Genomic DNA, 19,258 nt, shown 5'->3' with positions numbered 1-19,258 from the left:
CACACTTCCTCAGGGTATGTCTGTACTGCACTAAAACACACAGCTGGGCCATGTCAGTTCACTTGGGCTATAAAAGTGCAGTGTAGATGTTCAGGCTGTGACTGGACCTTGGGCTCTGAGAGCCTGAGGAGGGGAGGGCTCTAGCCTGAAGCCAAACATCTATACTGCAATTGTACAGCCTGCAGGCCAGCTACTTGATTGTAGCATAGCCATACACTTTGCACCTAGAACAGTGTTCCCGCTATCTCACCATGGACACTTCCTTTTGGCCAAAAAATGAATCGGCCCGTAAGTGACCAAATAACCTGAGGAAGGATATGAAAATTAAATATAAACTTGTGACTGCCATCAAAGAGGAGGATATAACTGTTGTGTGCCATTTTACAGTAGTAAGCATTCTTTCAGTTTCCAAAGACCTACCTAAAATTTTACTACTCTCATCTGCTGGATGCTCTGTGTTTGATGTAAAATAAAGCAAGGTGCAACAGTATTTTGTCAGCCATTCACTGCCTACCGGAGAACACCTAGACGCCATTTCTTGGACAAAGAACAGGAAACCTGTACTCTTGTAGAAGAATGGGGTACCATCAGTGTGTTGAGTTAAAAACACACAAGAGTTTATGTTTAGAGACCCTGTAAAGGTGACCCATCATGATAAGGCAGGATGCTAGTTCTATGCTATAATGCTAAATGTGAAAGACTTTGCCTACATAAAATAGTTTTGTGCAGCCATTCAGGGCCATTCCCCCCACACACGCACAAAGTGCGTGTGTGTGTGGGGGGACAACACTGTATAAACCCATAATTGGGTCAAACTGTGGCTGTACGAGTTTTAAATTCAATACAGGATTCTTCACTGCCCGTCTTAAAGCTTGTGTTCTCCATTCTTGAAGAGGACTGCATTTGAGTGACAAGCAGACACTATTTACATTTAATACACACACAGCAAAAGCATTTATAAGGTGCTTTGGGATGAATGGCATTATTAAGATGTGGGATTTTCATGTTATGAAAAATGGAGCACTGATTACAAAAGTATTTTTTCTGGTATGTATATAAAGAGCATACTTTAAGGACAAAATCAGGAATGTTTGCTAGCCCTTCTTTGCAACAACAAAGATACAACTATTTAACATACATCAAACACTGTTTATTGCAGACTTTCAGCTGAATCATGTGAAAAAGGCACTATGAAAATTAATGAAACTAGATGATGAAATCTTTCTAAATGATGTGTCAGTCTTTATACAAGTGAAACAATAGAACACTTTGTGGCAAAAATTGTGTTTCCAAAAATAACATTTGCTGGAAAGTGTCCCCCCTGCCCCCCCCGGAATCAATAATATTTCAAAAGATTAAATTTATAAATGAACCTTTTTTTTTTTACATACAGAAAATTGGACATTTAGGATCAACACAAAAAATAGTCTAGATTACATTTTCCTTTTGACTAGTTAAGTTACCAACAAAAATGCAGATCTATTAAAAAAAAAGATGCTGTGAATACCGTTATGGCTATCAAAAGCAGGTCTAACCACCTTTGTAAGCTGACTTGTGTGTTAATGTTTTCTATTTATTCCTTGCTGTGTAATAGTATGGTTCATAACCAGTGAAACAGAAATAAAATCAAAGTACAGAATATATTCTCTTGCTATCAACAGCTTCCTTAGTAATAAAACGCCTTGCAAGAGGTACAAGAAAAATTCAGCCTATGTTCCAAAGGCTTGAGCTGCTGTTTGCATTCTAACCATTTCATCTTTGATTGCTGGCATCAAGAACTTTCCAATAAATCTGAACATCTTGCTGTTCAGAGCGTGAGACAAAAGGAATGAATCACAGACTACAGCGGCAGAGGGAATTTAAACTCTTATATTACTGAAGGTCCAAGTATGTCTTACTACTGGCTCAACTTCACTGGAATGAATCAAAAGCAGTAATGTGTTCTGATTATCCACAAAGAGCATGAAATGGTTAATTCCACAAGGCTAAAGCTCATGTTTGCGTGTAAGGGTTTTCTCAAATGCCAAGAACGTCCAGCAGTGGGTACTTCTGTCAAGACAAGTTGCATGGTTTCTTTATGGCAACAAGTTATGTCTACAAAATAATAAATCAGACATTCCCCTTCATTGCTTCCTAAAACAAAGCTTGATGGAATAATGCCAAGGACAATGGGATTAAAAGGAAAAGACATTCAGTGACTACTTCCCTCATCAAAAGATTCCACTCCTGAATCTGAGGCTGCTGCACTAATTTTTTCTTGTCGTCTTCTCATGATTTCCTGGAGTTCTGAGCTACCATTGTTAGCCTAAAAATGAAAAGAAGAAAACAAGTTAATTTCTGGTTCTAGCAACAGGATGAGGCTTTTCAGCCAAGATTTTAATAAGACAGACAGCTTAACGTTAGGTCTTAAATCCACATTTAGGCCTTGATATGTAAAGGGGCCCATTCAGGACAGCACTTAAGTGATGTCCTACATAGTGAGGAACTGAACTATATTCTTAAGTGCTTTCCCGAATGAGGGCTGTAGGCTTCTAAATAAGTTCAGCCTGATTTCCAGTACTGCTGACCATCCTCAGCTCTCTCTGATGTCAACAAAAGTTATTCAATACTCAGGGATGAAACCCCGATCTCAGTGGGGTCAGGATTTCATCCTTTTTAGGAGCTTAAAACCTCAATCCTGCAACCATCTGTTTAATTTTACATGCACAGTGCCACTGAAGTCAATGGCCATCAACAAGTTTAGGCTTGAAATTAAGATCAAGGTCTCTAACCATCAGAGGAGTGAATTTCAGAAACTGCTCCAAGGGGAGCAGTGGGGGCAAAAAACCTAACTGGCTTCAAGACTGAACTTGATAAGTTTATGGAGAGGATGGTGTGATGAGACTGCCTACAATGGCAAGAAGCCAATCTGCAACATCTAGCAGCAAATATCTCCAGCGGCCGGTGATGGGACACTAGATGGGGAGGACTCCGAGTTACTACAGAGAATTCTTTCCCAGGTGTCTGACTGGTGGGTCTTGCCCACAGGCTCAGGGTCTAACTGATCTCCATATTTGGAGTTGGGAAGGCATTTCCCCCCAGGTCAGATTGGCAGAGACCCTGGGGGCTTTTCGTCTTCCTCTGCAGCCTGGTGCAGGTTTAAACTAGTATAAATGGTGGATTTTCAGTAACTTGATGTTTTTAAACCGTGATTTGAGGACTTTGGTATCTCAGCTAGAGGTTATGGGTCTGTTACAGGAGTAGGTGGGTGAGGTTCTGTGGCCTGCAATGTGCAGGAGATCAGACTAGATCATCATAATGGTCTCTTCAAACCATAAAGTCTACGCATATGTGTAAAGTTGAACACACACAAGTTTCTGCAGGATTGGAACCTAAATATGGATTTATGAGCCCCACTTTATTTACCCATTTTACCTGCTGCATTTTAACACATGGATTTAGCACTTACGACAGTGCAGTTTCAACTGATCCATATCATCTAACCAACCCAAATAATGTTGCCTGAAAAGAAATTTTGGTGAAGTTAAAAAATTATGTTCTAGTTTCTCCAGAAATGTAGAATGGTAAGAGCAAATCTCTGTTTTTCTCTTCTGCGTACAGATCATTTGGTAATTTGAATTAAGTCATTAGCATGCAAGTGCACATGCTAATTATATGGAAACTTCCACACTGTATATTACTTTGAATAAGATTAGTAGATTACACTATTGGATAACAACCCACTATTTATCTAGCTGTGTAACAAAATTACCGTAAGAACTAGTTTCAGAGTAGCAGCTGTGTTAGTCTGTATCCGCAAAAAGAAAAGGAGGACTTGTGGCATCTTAGAGACTAACAAATTTATCTGAGCATAAGCTTTTGAGAGCTACAGCTCACTTCATCGGATGCATGCAGTGGAAAATACAGTGGGGAGATTTTATATACACAGAAAACATGAAACAATGGGTGTTACCATACAGAGTGACCAGGTAAGGTGAGCGCGGGGGCGGGAGGGGGCTTTTGTAATGATAATCAAGGGGGTCATTTCCAGCAGACAAGAACGTGTAAGGAACAGTGGGGGGGGGGGGGGAAACATGGGGAAATAGTTTTACTTTGTGTAATGACACATCCACTCCCAGTCTCTATTCAAGCCTAAGTTAATTGTATCCAGTTTGCAAATTAATTCCAATTCAGCAGTCTCTTCTTGGAGTCTGTTTTTGAAGTTTTTTTGTTGAAGAATAGCCACTCTCAGGTCTGTAATCTGAGAGATTGAAGTGTTCTCCGACTGGTTTATTGAATGTTATAATTCTTGACGTCTGATTTGTGTCCATTTATTCTTTTACATAGAGACTGTCCAGTTTGGCCAATGTACATGGCAGAGGGGCATTGCTGGCACATATCACAGTGGTAGATGTGCAGGTGAATGAGCCTCTGCTAGTGTGGCTGATGTGATTAGGCCCTATGATGGTGTCCCCGAATAGATATGTGGACAGAGTTGGCAACGGGCTTTGTTGCAAGGATAGGTTCCTGGGTTAGTGGTTCTGTTGTGTGGTGTGTGGTTGCTGGTGAGTATTTGCTTCAGGTTGGGGGGCTGTCTGTAAGCAAGGACTGGCCTATCTCCCAAGATCTGTGAGAGTGATGGGTCGTCCTTTAGGATAGTTTGTAGATCCTTGATGATGTGTTGGAGAGGGTTTAGTTGGGGGCTGAAGGTGATGGCTAGTGGAGTTATGTTATTTTCTTTGTTGGGCTTGTCCTGTAGTAGGTAACTTCTAGTTACTCTTCTGGCTCTGTCAATCTGTTTCTTCACTTCAGCAGGTGGGTATTGTAGTTGTAAGAACGCTTGATAGAGATCTTGCAGGTGTTTGTCTCTGTCTGAGGGGTTGGAGCAAATGTGGTTGTATCGTAGAGCTTGGCTGTAGACATTAGGGGATCCTAATGTAAAGTTGTACACACCCCACTGTTCCTCACACGTTCTTGTCTACTGCTGGAATCCTAGACCCTAATGCCCCTACTCTACTTGTGCTACATTAATGACATCTTCATCATCTGAACCCATGGAAAAAAAGCCCTTGAGGAATTCCATGATTTCAACAATTTCCATCCCACCATCAACCTCAGCCTGGACCAGTCCACACAAGAGATCCACTTCCTGGACACTACGGTGCTAAAAGCGATGGTCACAAACACCACCCTATACCGGAAACCTACTGACCGCTATGCTTACCTACATGCTTCTAGCTTTCATCCAGCCACAACACATGATCCTTTGTCTACACCTAAGCTCTACGATACAACTGCATTTCCTCCAGAAGTTACCTACTACAGGACAGGCCTTGCATCTGATGAAGTGAGCTGTAGCTCACGAAAGCTTATGCTCAAATAAATTTGTTAGTCTCTAAGATGCCACAAGTACTCCTTTTCTTCTTAAGAACTAGGAGAATCTTAACCTTCCTCATCATGGATAGGAAGTTTGCATCATATGAGGCTAGAAACAGTTTCCTTATGCAAATGATAGGTAAACAATTCTTCAATTGGTTCTTAATTACAGCTCTTTACAATTTGTGCCAAGTTAGACTGATTACAGGGTATTATCCAATAAACTATTTTGCATTAGCTAACTGCTGGGCAACGATGTGCAATATTAGAAAAATCAGCCATCATTTTCCACTCAGGGAGGACGATGGGGTGTCTAATTCTTTTATTTAGGCATACTGACTCCTTGAAGCATTTGTTAGCCTGACACTGGGCAGAAAGCCACCAGGAAGCTGTGATCAGCACCTCTTTCTCTATAGTGCTTAAGTTTTGTATGGGCACAGCTGAGAGTTGAACTCAAAGTGATTTACCTAAAGTCACTCAAGGAGTCTGTAGCAAAGCCAGAAACAAAACCCAGATCTCACAACTCCAGGCACTTTGCTTTGGGCAGAGAGCCATTCTTTTTACAGCATGCTGCTCAAGAACAGCAATTATGCTTTCCAGTCTTTAGATTTTTTTTTAAAAAAAATTAAAAACAAATAGGAAAAAAGTTGCTTCAATATAACAAATTTTGTAAGAAACCATTTATTTCCCCCTATGGGAAAAATAATCCTTCTTCCTCTCGATTTTCACTCTCTTTAGACCATGTTTATGTAGTGGCCACAGAAAGCCGTAACATTTGTTGCTTTGTCTTCCACTTTTGAATTCTGGTTTAATTCAAAAGAGAGAATGAAGGATTTTCAGCTCACTCAGAGGTGGAGGACTGATCAAAAAAAGCTCAGCAGAAAATAAAGCAAAATAGACATTTAAATTGTTGCACTTAGCATATTATTTTTCCTATGGATACAACTACTGAATTACAGTAGCCTAAGTTTAAGGCATTAGTTCACCACTTAACTGAAGAATTAGTCATTATGCAGAGGAGGATTAAGGCTGGTTCCCTGGATCTCGTGCACAGATTTGGAAGCGCCCCTGCATCACAGAGAGGACACAGATCAAGGAGCAGTCTTTGGACAAGCATGGAGAGGAATTTGTTTGGGTGGAACCAGACTTAGTCCAGCATGGGATGTTATTTGTACCTGCACTGACTTAAGAGTCAATTCCTCGGATACACAGGTCACAAGTATTAGACACAGGATGCAAAATCTAGAGTACATGGAATCTAATCATCTGTTCTATATATTAGCTAGATCTGTATGGGTAAACTCATAACCCAATGGCTATTCAAACATTTATAAAAAAAAGTTAATTGTGCTTAGATAATCTGTATGTCATGGGTTACACTGGTTTAATAATTTTACATGGCTCCATAAACTATTATTTGAATTGCTTCCAGTTTGAGTGATAACATATTTCTTTATCTTTTATGAACAAAACAGCTCATTTTTGTTAGCTGGTGTACAAATAATGTTTCAGAAATGGCCACTACCATTCAACTGCAAGCAGACTTGCTTTCTGCAATTTACGTAAGAACATGCTCATGGAGGCAGGACAGACAAGCACAGAAAAAACCATGCTCCTTCAGTGTGATCAAATATTCCCAGAAAGACATCAGTAGAGGGGTTAAAGCATCATATTGTCAAAAAAAAAAAAGATTACTTTTAATTTAACAAGTTAAAAGTCAAAATAATAAAGTGGAGACTGAATTTTAATTAAGATTTACAGAAACCAACAAAAAAGATCAACCTCCTTGTTAAACTTCCAATACCTGCATATTAACATTTGCAGATAATCTTAATAGACAAGCCTTGACCACTCATATTCCCGCAGAATGAAGAAACAGAAACCAAAGCCGAGCAAAAAAAGCCCAGAACACAGAGGGAGAATGAGACTTCTACTAAACTGATACATGTTCAATTTTCAAATTAATTTCCATTGAACACAAGAATATTTTCCTAGCTATTTGCAACAAGAGATGTCTACAGTTATGTTATTCATATGCCAAGTGTCTGAATCATCTTGTGTAATAAACACGATATTTTAAAGCTGGATACGTTTCCTTAGAAGATAATTTCCAAAACATATTGACATTAAAAAAGGCATAGTAAAAGTAAATGTGGGTATAATTCATTTTAAGTAACTTATTCCCTCCCATATACATCCAAGTGGTTCAGACTGGGGGATTTGTTATTTTCCAATAAAAGTATAGAAGCTAAGGGCAAAGTAAGTAAAACACAAAAATATAATACATGTAAACACAATGGGCAAGGCATTCTGCCAGTATAGTCATTTTGGCTGTGGTCATTTTCAAGTGCTGGATTGAGGGTGAAAGACTGAAATTACATAGATTAGCAACAGTGCCTACTTGCCAATACTGTCCAGCTAATTTGCCTCGATCCTGAACTGGACAGTTCACCACTTTCAGGTTTATATTTGGTCTCCACAGCTCATTCTGTTCTTTAAATTCTCTGCTGAGACTGTCTCCCACAGTGCCAGCATTGGTAGTGGCATGCATGGCTCTGGTGATTGGTAAAGGAACATTTCACCTCAAGTTTACCAGATCAAACAAGATGACGAAGATAGAGATTGGAAGTCATTACTATCTGGATCTTTGGTTTCCTATGCCAAATGAGCTGGTGGTATCAATCCAATCCAAGGGAAACTGGTGTCACTGGACTTGATTTTCTAAAGTGCTGAGCACCCACAACTCTAACAGATAGGAATGCTTAGCACATCCGAAAACAGGAATGCAGCACACAGGACTGGTAAGGACCTCCTGGGTCATCAAATCCAGTCTCCTGCTACTGTAGGCAACCCCATCATGTAAATCTGCTCATAAATTTATCAAGCTCCATCTTAAAACTAGTTAGGTTGTTTGCCCCCATTACTCCTATTGGAAGGCTGTTCCAGAACTTCGCTCCTCTAGTGGTAAGAAACCTTCTTCTAATTTCCCATCTAAATTTATTCATGGGGTCTTCTATCACAAAAAGCTGTAGTAGATGTCAAGCTTTATAAAGTTACAAATCATGGGGGAGTAAGGGAGGGGATGTGTATAAACACACACAAATGTCAATCAATAATTACTTATGATTCTCCACAGTGATCTGATAGCCCTTATTCACCACCATTACCACATTTCTTAATCTTCAACTGATCCCTTTTAAGAAGGAATACATTCTTGATTATCTATGCAAAATGGCTGGCTATAAGCACACATTACCATTACTACAAAATGCACCAAGTCTGTTTGTCCTTCCAAACACTGTCCCACTAGTGGGTGGAATGTCATGGTTGGGAGAGCACAGAAAGGGAGAATTTCAGTCTATAATGGCTGCAGCCTGCTAGAGCAGTGGCTCTCAACCTTTCCAGACTACTGTACCCCATTCAGGAGTCTGATTGGTCTTGCATACTCTCAAGTTTCACCTCACTTAAAAACTACTTGCTTACAAAATCAGACACAAAAATACAAAGTGTCACAGCACATTATTACTGAAACATTGCTTATTTTCGCCATATAATTATAAAATCAATTAATTGGAGTATAAATATTGTACTTACATTTCAGTGTATAGTATATAGAGCAGTATAACCAAGTTATTGTATGAAATTTTAGTTCGTACTGACTTTGCTAGTGCTTTTAATGTAGCCTGTTGTAAAACAAGGCAAATATCTAGATGGGTTGATGTACCACTCAGAAGACCTCTGTGTACCCACAGGTGTACGCACATCTCTGGTTGAGAACCACTGTACTAGAGGATGGGGAGAAGAGGAAGAGGAAGGTAGCAGAGAACAGGAGAGAAGGACAAAATGAAGAGGAATCACCTCTGATTTTACAGTCAGAAGAATACAGGAATTGCCATATGGGATCAGACCAGTGGTCCATCTAACCTCTGATAATGTCAGTATCCAAATGCCCCAGAGGAAGGCATAAGAACTCTAACAGTAGGTGTAGGATAATCTGACTCCTAAAAAATCTCATCCTAACCGCTAATGATTAGAGATTGGGAACCCTACCAACCTAAGAATTTTTCATGGCTACCAGCTAGTATGCACCATTTTGAGAAGAGGGGTTAGACATACCTCTAATGCAGCTTTCTGTACAGTAATTTGGCTGTAGACTCTTGACCCTTCAGGACAAACAGTCTTTAATTCATCCTTATTGAGAGAGAAAAGCTGAGCCCCTGTCAGCACTCCAAGGCTATTGACAGTCCTAAAAAAGGCAAAGCAGAGAGTGAACATCTTAAGATTTTATAGTTCTGTGAGAAGCAAAATAAAAATAAATAAAAATCCACCAGTTGGGAGAGAAACATGAGCCATTTTCTCCCCAAGTTATCCCAAATAGGATTATTAAATTCAGACAAAAGCTTTACATGCCGAGGTACTCAACATTAGTATCTCAAAACTGGTCAAATCCACTTATATTTTCCTCGACTTTGCAAGGGGCTGAATGCCTTATCACCCATTAAAGTGGAACCCCTGTAGTAAAAAAAAATCAGCGCTTTGCAGCGCTTGGCCCATTTTGGGTGAAATTAGTTTCTAATTTTGAAGATGAGATTTACAGGTTATTAGGATGAAAGTCAGTCACCGACAGCAGGGTGCAATCTGATCTCCTTTTGTTAGAATCAGTGTAAACGTGGACAACATTTTCAAGAGTGACTTGTAGTTCTGCATGCCCCAATATTTTGGGGGCTTAATTTAAGACATCTTATTAAAAGGGGAATGGATTTTCAGAGGGTGAGTGCTCAGCACTTTCTGAAAATCAGACTGCTGGAAAACACCACAAGTTAGGCAGTCAAAATCCTAGTCTCTTTTGAAAAATCATAGTTTATTTCCCTTTATATTCTGAAATAAGAGTTTCCCCAAGTTCATCGTCAGACTTACACTGGGCTGAATCCTTTTGACTCCAACCACATTTTCACATCCTCAGCAGAGGAATCATAAGTTATATTAACTACCGGTATGTTTGGTCGTGGCACATGGAACTTTTTCTGGGCAGCACTCCGGCCAATGGTAAGCCTGTGAATAAGCTCATCCTGTACCTCTTCCATCTGAGATTTCCTACCTAAAAAGAGAGACGAAAAAAGATGAACACAACAGGGCATCTATTTTTAAGGATTTTTAAAAGATGCTTTTGGGAAAAAAGCATGTTTATTTTTAGTACCACCACACTCCATTTTTAAAACCACAAAAGCATTCACTAGAGATGGTCAAAAATACTTTTTTCTAATCCATGGAAAATTTTGACAAAAATGAAAAAAAAATCACTTGTTTAATTTTCCACAGAATAGTTTTTTTTCCTGCAAAAATTTCAGCCAAAAACCTAAAAGGGGGTTGGGGGGAGAGACCTTCCTGCTGCAGGGGAGGTGTAAAAACCCAGGCTGTAAATGAGAAGGGGCACCAACCTGCAGTAGCTGAACAATTCCTATAAGGCACTATGACAGCACTTCCAAATCAACATACTTTGGTTTGGGGCCATTTAATTTTCTGACAAAACATTGACATTTGCTGTGTGAAACAGACACTTGGGGTGGGGTGGGGGGGCGACAATTTTTCTGTTGAAACACAGTTCAGATGGAAAATTTTTGACCATCCCTAGCATTCACTGCATTCCTTCTGCAAGTGACTGTCACTATTTAAATCTACTTTCTCAATGTGTTTTGGAGATGAGGTGGATACAAATTATAAGATAGAGCAAAATAGTGGTTTGTTTTTGTTTTTTTAAATGGTATCACTGCTGAAATTTTTAGGGGTATTTAGTGAATCTTACTGAGATACTGGTGCTTAGGGTCATTGGAAATTAGCATGATATTTACCAAATTCTCTAGCATTTCCACCCAACAAAATTTTGCTTCTCTGAAGCTTCCAGCATTGGCCTCAAGTGTACAGCTAGCTGAACCAGATGTGCACTGGGTCAATTCTGTAACAGAAATTTGTACATCTCTGGAAGGTTATATGCTTTGGCTGGGAACACTAACTCAGAACACAGCCTCAGAGGAAGAAAGTATTGCAGTTATTCTCTAAGGATTGAAGACCTGCCTCATGCTTATGAGCTAGTATCTCTGTTGTCCTTTAAGTGACAAATCACTTATTCCAATAGATACAGAAACTGACAAATTGTCCCCAAAATGAAACTGTAGATCTAGTTCATAGTATAGGTGCAATATTACCTTGTGGCGATAATGACAGCTAATGCAGAGAAAGGCTCAACTCTGAGGTACTTTCACTGCTGAAGTAATATTTCTGCAGGACAATGAATCCACACCCTTTTGGCCCCATTAATTAATGGCTAAATTAGTTCTTAGAGCTTCTCTTTAAATAGTCAGTCTGTTCCAGAAGGAAAGGACATAATGGGCCGCAGTGAAGTTAAGTTCAAAGTGCACTACAGTTTGTCTCAACAGCTCAAGCGAAAGATGCCTTATTGATTTAGCTCTGCAGACTCAGAAATGTGTTTATTCAGAACATGGAAGGGAGAGGTATCTCAGAGAACTAAACATGGGCATTAATTAGTACAACTTTACCAAAAATGTTGCTAGGATTTTTTGCCACGTCAGAGAGAGGAAAAAAAGGGTAGAGCTGTCAACCTACAAACAGCCAAATCACTCAAGATCTTATTTCAATATCACCTTTTCAGCTTGTAACAGTTACTTGTAAACTAGAGATAACATAGGTGAAGTTGTATCTTTTATTGGGCCAACTTCTGCTGGAGAAAGCTACAAGCTTTCAAACTACACTAAGCTCTTCTTCAGTTCTGGGGAAAGAAATCAGAGTGTCTGATTTCTAAACTACACTATTAAAGTGCTGGTTTTAGGCATATGTAAAACTGCTAAATTATTGGAATTATGTTACTATAAAAACCCTTCTGATTCGAATGATACACAGTAAGGGACACAGCAGCGGTGTGTTACAAATGCCATTTAAGACATTGCTTTGGGCAGAATATGAGAGAACATCCAAGCAAGGCTGGATACAGCATCATGTTCTAGATAAAGTGCTGTGTGAACTGTTCCCTAGTCCTAATCTCCTGACGTATGGGTTTGAATGGTTGGTAGAGATACTGAAGTTCACTTATGGGCCTGTCTATGCTACAATTTCAATCATGTTTAGGCACTCAGTTACAGGCTTGTCTTCAGTTAGATTATGGATCCTACTTTGTAATGCAAACTTCAAAACCTCAAACTTGCCACGGCCTTTGCAGATCTTTCTAGGGCCTTAGCCCGAGACATGGTTAGACCCTGGGTAACATTTTCAAAAGCACATAAGTGACTGAGGCACCTAAGTCCCATTTTTAAAACTGAGCTAGCTTAAATCCTATAGATTCATTGAGGTTCAGCCTCCTACATGCGATGCCTAAGACACTTCTGAAAAATGTTCCCCCTTGACAATTTTAGGTCTTCTCTTCAAAACAGACCAATGTGGTATAACTAATGTAACATAACCCTTACAGAAAAGGTCCTAACTGAGAGGAAAAAAAGTCTTGGAAATGTCATCGGTAAATGTACATCTTTGGTGAGTTTTCCAGTAGCCAACCTCTTTCCTTCTCTCTTCCGTGTTACCAGGGAGCTCTTGTTAAAGAACTGCCATAATTTCAGGCCATGTACCCTCAGTCAAGCCAGGAACGTATAAGGAATTAACACCTTGCTTGTTCTTCAGTTTTAGCCTCTGCCTCCTGTCACAGAGCCCTAACTGCTTGCTAAGTGCTGAAAACAAGGACAGCAGCAAGCATGTGCATTAAAGGAAAGGGTAACTTTTCCCAGAATACTAGCACAGCACTCTGCATGCTGGAATCCACTGCTGTACATCTGAACACAAACATACATCAAGACTGATACTAAATTATAATTTCAAATACATCACAATCACTTTTATAATGTTTTCTATTCAAAAAGGACTCCAAAGGCTTTCCCAAAATAACACATAAGGATCACGTTTTTCTACCGCTAATATACAGCTATCTCTGGGGTTGGAGATAATAGCTGTTGTACAGTTCAGGTCAGGATATGAACAACATATTCAATTGAAATGAAAGAACATATACGTAGGCATAATATAATTAACTGAATTGAAATTTGGCTGTGACAGCAAGGTTAGACAGAGGAAGGATGGTGGTGCAGTTGTTAGGATGCTAATCTGGAACTCAGAAAAGCCTAGTTCAGTTCCTGTTTCTGCCACAGACTTCTGGTGTGACCAATGGGCAAATTAGTCTTGCCATCCCTGAGTTCCCCATCTGTAAAATGGGGGATAACAGCACGTCCCTACCTCACAGGGATGTTGTGAGGACAAATACACTAAGGATTGTGAGACATTCCGACACTATGGAAATGGGCATCATATAAGTATTGAGGTTACGTCTACAGTTACGGCAGCATGTAGAGAACAGACACAGCACACCCACCTAGCCTGGGTATAAACAGCAGTGTAGACAGTTAGACATGACTTAGGTGAGGAGCATGTCCTACATGGCTCTCTTCACACCCGAGCAGTGCTTCTCACATCTGGGCTGCTATTTTTAGCAGTGTAGTATCCCACTGCCTCCCTGCTGCCCGAGCCTTTCCCCACCACAGTGAAAGGCTCTGGTGGTGAGGGGAGGTGGCAGAGGAAGGCAGTGAGGAAAGGCTGGTGCTGCCAGAGCCTTTCCCTGCACCTCCCCCCACCAGACCCTTTCCTCACTGCCTCCTCAGTGCTAGGGCCTTTTCCCTGCTGCCTGCCTACTACTGCAGACCTTCGCCATTGCCACAGCCTTTCATTGCAGCTTGTAGCTCCACAAACAATGCCAACTGTGTATGCAGCCTGCCTTTCACTGTGGCACGTAGCTACATGTGTAAGTGTAGATATAGCCTGTGACACACAGACAGTTTAACACCCTTTTGCAATAAGCGTCATGAGGTCTTTAATGATATGAAGTGACCTTAGTTTTGTCTCATCTGAAAGACAGACACTGCTCCTTATCATATTAAAGCATCAGGCTACTACACATTAAGAGGCAGAATCCCCGAACATCACTTCTTGCAGCTACTACTTGAGCTACTTTCCTCGGATGACTTTCATTCAAGTAAGGAACTGTCCCAACCCTGCTTAGCTTGGGTTATTGGATAGGATCACAGCACTTAGGTGCCATGGAAAGATCATTTTTTAAAAAAAGTTATGGTAAAAGCCAAATATCAAACGACAACATGAAAAGTGTGATTTTTAAAATGTTACAAGGATGGAAATGGCAGGAAAATAGCTTTTCTGGCCATTTTGAAGAAACTTACGATCCACAGGAAGTTGTTTGTGTCTCTGGCTGTCACGCATAATGGTACCACTGCTCTCACTAGAGGTGCTGCTTTGGCGACTAATGGTTCCTGGTGCTTTTGGCAAAGGAACTGGAATAGGTGCTGGTGCACTAGGAGGGAGAGGTACAGGAACTGGAGCTGGTGTCGGAGGTGGAGATGGAGCAGCAGGACTGGGATCGGGTTGTTTCAGAACATAATCCATCCTTTGTTTCTGAAGAGATGCAAACACATAATTAGCTTTGCACAGTAAAATCCCTCCGTGTTCAAAAGCCAAACCTTCTGCAGGAAAGCACCTGGGTACGTAGCAGTCAGCAATCTCACTTCAACCCAGAAAGGCATGCTACTTGTCAGATATACAGCAGCACTTTCCCAAAAACTTACTTTGGCGTCAATATTCTCAATGTTGTCCGTCTTTCCATCTGTCTTACTATTTAGGATAAACTCTGATTATCCCAACACCATCACCAACATCTCCTTTCTCCAGCGCCACAGCTGGGTAAGAGGGCCAAAGTTATGAGCAGATTCCATCCACATCTGTTTCGAGTTGCTTGGATGGTTTTATATACCATGTCTCATTAGATGTCCACAGCCTCTCTCCCCATGCACTCTTCCATAGAGAACATTTTAGGCAGTTGGCATTGTGTCATCCCAATATCGATTATACAGAACTCAGTTCTTTCCTTCAAATATGAAATTTGTCTAAAATTAGTTTTTTAAATCCAAAACTCCTGTTATCTGAAGGTTTTGAGTGGCCTCTGAGACATATGAATATCTGGAGTTTACCTGATTAAACATGTGTACGAGAGCTAGGTAAACAAAAATCCTAGGTCCAAACATACCCAAGCCTTGGGAAAGTTTGCCTTTAATCTGCACTTTGCTGTTGACTCTTACGTTTGCAGCAGCCCAAGGCAAAACCCCACATCTAGCAGTGATCATTATGACGACCTAGTCTGACCTTCTAAATAAACATAGGCCATAACTTTCACCAAGTAATTCCTATACTTACCTGGAGCTGGATGAATAGTGGATTTTTTGGTTCACTGGCAATCTGGGGGAGTGGGGAGGAAGTCATTTCCAACTGAACCAAAAATTACATTTTCCAAAATGGTCAGGAAGGCAAAAAGTTTTTTTTTTTTAAAAAAAAGTTTTGTTTTAGATCCAATTAAAAGTTTTACTCAACTCAAAATGAAATTTTGTTTTGATTCTGTGCATTTTTAATATTTTGTAATTTTTTTATAAATAAAATTTAAGGACATTTTGAACTGAAAAGTTGTTTTGAATAAAAAAATCAAAAGGTTTAATTTCAAACATGTCAAACCAAAACATTTCAATTTTTCTGATTTTTGGGGGGTGTTTTTCCTTGAAACAAACAATTCAGCAAAATTGACACATCTGCAAAACACATTTTGGTGTCACTGAAGCTCTATTTTTTCACTGAAAAAAGTTATGGAAGAAAAATTTCATGCAGCTGTACATCCACCCCAACAACTTCTGGTTAGTATACATCTTTCGGAAAGACATCTAAACATCCCTAAACTTTGAGGAAGCCTGGGCCCAGATCTGAACTTTGCGGTTCAGCCTGCCTTGGTCTGAACAAGTTTAACTACAGAACAATGTGCACGTCACGTTTTGTCTTGAGGCTCACAGGAAAAAAGCTTCACATCACACATTCTTTAGCTTGTGTAGGCAAAAACTCATATCTGTATTTAAACAACTCCGCATTTCTACTGTGTTTTCAATTGTATTATGATTTAAGTCTGTTTCTTTAACAGAGTGATGCCTTCGTGGGTGTTTGTTACAATTTTGCCATCAAACTGTAGGGAAGCGTTGCGGTTATTTTCCTGCCTCTTTGTGTTGATCCACCTCCCACAATATGCTACATCAACTCTTGCAGCTGTGATGTATTATTTGGCTCAAAAACAATTTTGAGAAGCAATTTATTTTTTAGAATGTACCAGATTATACTATAGGGCAAGTATTTTCCAAAAGGGTTTGCAGGAAAGATACATTTAGATACTTATACAAAATTAGGGTTGCCCCCTTTCTAATGGGATCCTCAGGACCCCGCTCCTGCTCTGTCTCTTCTCCTAAGGCCCCTCCCCCTGCTCCACCTCTCCCCTCCCCCCAGATAAAAACCTGGACATCAGGGATTGTCTAATGGCACCCAGACACACAAGCCAAAACGCGAACTGACTGGGTGAAAACCAGATGGGTAGCAATCCTAAACAAAATCTACATTGCCATGTCGCCTGCAAATTGTACAAGCTGAACAATGCAATATGCTAGTGATATACTCCGTACAGTTTGCAAGAGCAAAGTATTGACATTTCTAGCGGTATATCTTAATATAAAGTAGCAAAGCCTTCTTTCTTAGTTATGAGAAGTTGTTTTATTTTTAGCGGGCAAAACAAATGAGTAAACTCCCCAGGCCTCAATCCTTCCTGGAACACACATCTCCATCCCCCAGGACAGGTGGGTTTAATCACAGATTAAGTAGGGAAATCTTTGTGGAAACCATCGGTTAAAATATTCGCACATCAGTGCCTTAACAATATTTGAACATTCAACTTTTCATTAATTTTAACCAGCTGCCCCTATTCGTGAATGCCAAAATGGAGAAATTTAACCCAAAAATGTACAGGCCCAGATCTGGAGAGAGTGTAAATTGGTTTAGCTCCAGCAGAGTTATGCTGATTTACAACAGCTCAGAATCTGTCCTACAGGTTTCAAAGCTAAAGATTAAACTAAGAAATGCTCCTCTATTTCTCTGTTGCATTATTTATAGTGGTCAGTTATTAAATTAACAGATCTTCCTAAAAATGTTCCTCATAGAAGATTTTTACTTTGTTTCATGCAATTTTATTGTTTAATATATTACAATTATTTTTTATTTGCTTTGTGTAATCCAATGTGGGAAGCTTACAGGAATCATATGCTTGACATTAATTGTGCTATAGCATTTGGATGTGATGCCAATAATTGCCTTTAAAAATATAACCACCACCACAAAAACGGAATACAAATATGAAAGAACAAACAGAATAATGTATACCCTAGAAAGCTACTCTAAGTGAAACATGAGGTGGCAAATTAATACATCAACAGATGAGTTAATGAATTTGTTTAAGTATCGGAGTAAAATGTTTTAATGAAATTCAAAAATAATTAAATTATACTCACAGATTTAAAAATGCCAAACTGCTATCCCCACAATGTGATTCATATTTTCTTTTAACACCGGGGGGGGGGGGGGGAAAGCATTACTGGTTTGATGAGACTGAATGGTTCACTAAAAGCAAAACATCAACTTTCATCACCACCACAATCAAACCTCAATGCAGAGATTACTAAATACCAGGTTAACTCTTATTTGACATCCCTGGACAATTTCTTTGTCAAATGAGCCATCCCACAAGTGCTATGCCCATAGAAGAGATCAACTATCATTTTCATATTTGGAAAGAAAATATAATCCAACAGGGAAAACCATTCAAGTTCTACATTTATAAATGGAACTACATAAAACATACTCCAAAATTTGTGCAATCATGTGCTAAAGCTAATTGTGTACTAAAATTGAGTTAACTCAATTTTTTTAAAAAAAAACCTGAAGTATTTTGAAGACCTCTTCAACTCATTCATCAGGTTAATCTTCATTTATCACTATGAAAGAAACAAGTATGCACTATTGAATTTTTGAAACAATGCAACCCAAAAGATTCAGCCTACAAAGAGACATTTTAGAAAGTCAGTAACATATAATAGCAATTTGTGTTACCTCTGAAAGCTCTCCCAGTAATTGCTGTGAGGAAAATGGAGTAAATTACATCAAATGAGATTGTTAGCATGATATTGGAACTTCAACCACATCAGCAGTTTTAAAAAAGACATTAGTGGCATTAATTAGCTTTTGATACCAAGGATTGCATACCAGTCCCACTAACTTTATTCAGCTATCTTTCTTATTTTTTTCTTTAGAATTGCAGGTGAAAAATTGGTCACCTAACATACATATATGAAACCCACTGTATGGTGACTAGTACTCATCTAACATATATTTTCACACTTCACATCCAAATAAACAGACATTAAAATAGGTGGTAAGAAACCTAAACTGAAATAGACAAAGATTCAGAAATTACATTTAGGGAATACTTACTAATTTTGAACAGTGGACTATTATTCATTTTCATATTCATTCTTAGTTAAACCATTTGGGTATTGCATCAGACTTGCCAGGGCTTTTTAAAAAGGGATACATTTGAAAAGGATTTGTAACCTAGAAACTGGGGTCAATGGGACTATTCAAATGGTTAAAGTAAACCACATGCATAAGTACTTTGCTGGATCATGGCCAAAATGCTTAGCACTTTGCTGGCTCAAGCCCTAGTTTTCCAGAGAATCATGAGCCAGATCCTCCACTGATCTCCATTAGTTTACATACGCTGAAGATCTGGCCCCATGTATTTCAGAAAAGCTTGTTGATACTGGAAATAGTTTATTTCAGAAAAACTTTGTATTTTACATTAAAAGGAAAGATCTCAAAAAGGCCTCATCATGCTGCAGGCTACTTTGTCAAGACTCTTGGTTTAGCA

The 19,258-nt window shown here is 39.4% G+C and overlaps 1 protein-coding gene across 11 annotated transcripts in view; it reads right to left on the bottom strand.

Moving 5' to 3' along the window:
- Positions 1 to 1,128: 1,128 nt before the first annotated feature.
- The window catches only part of EPS8 (epidermal growth factor receptor pathway substrate 8), a 198,900-nt gene continuing 180,770 nt past the window's right edge, over positions 1,129 to 19,258 (bottom strand). For all 11 annotated transcript variants that reach the window (XM_038419564.2, XM_038419538.2, XM_038419517.2 and 8 more), the window contains 4 exons: positions 14,643 to 14,874; positions 10,273 to 10,453; positions 9,472 to 9,601; positions 1,129 to 2,305 (listed from right to left, as the gene is read on the bottom strand). In XM_038419564.2, the coding sequence (XP_038275492.1) occupies positions 2,192 to 2,305; positions 9,472 to 9,601; positions 10,273 to 10,453; positions 14,643 to 14,874 (657 nt within the window). In that variant the 3' untranslated portion in view covers positions 1,129 to 2,191. The remainder of the gene's footprint in view (positions 2,306 to 9,471; positions 9,602 to 10,272; positions 10,454 to 14,642; positions 14,875 to 19,258) is intronic.

The sequence above is a fragment of the Dermochelys coriacea genome, chromosome 1, assembly GCF_009764565.3.
Source record: "Dermochelys coriacea isolate rDerCor1 chromosome 1, rDerCor1.pri.v4, whole genome shotgun sequence".
Lineage (NCBI taxonomy): Eukaryota > Metazoa > Chordata > Testudines > Dermochelyidae > Dermochelys > Dermochelys coriacea.
Note: the sequence above shows the minus strand (reverse complement) of the source record. Positions and strands in the feature narration are given on the sequence as shown.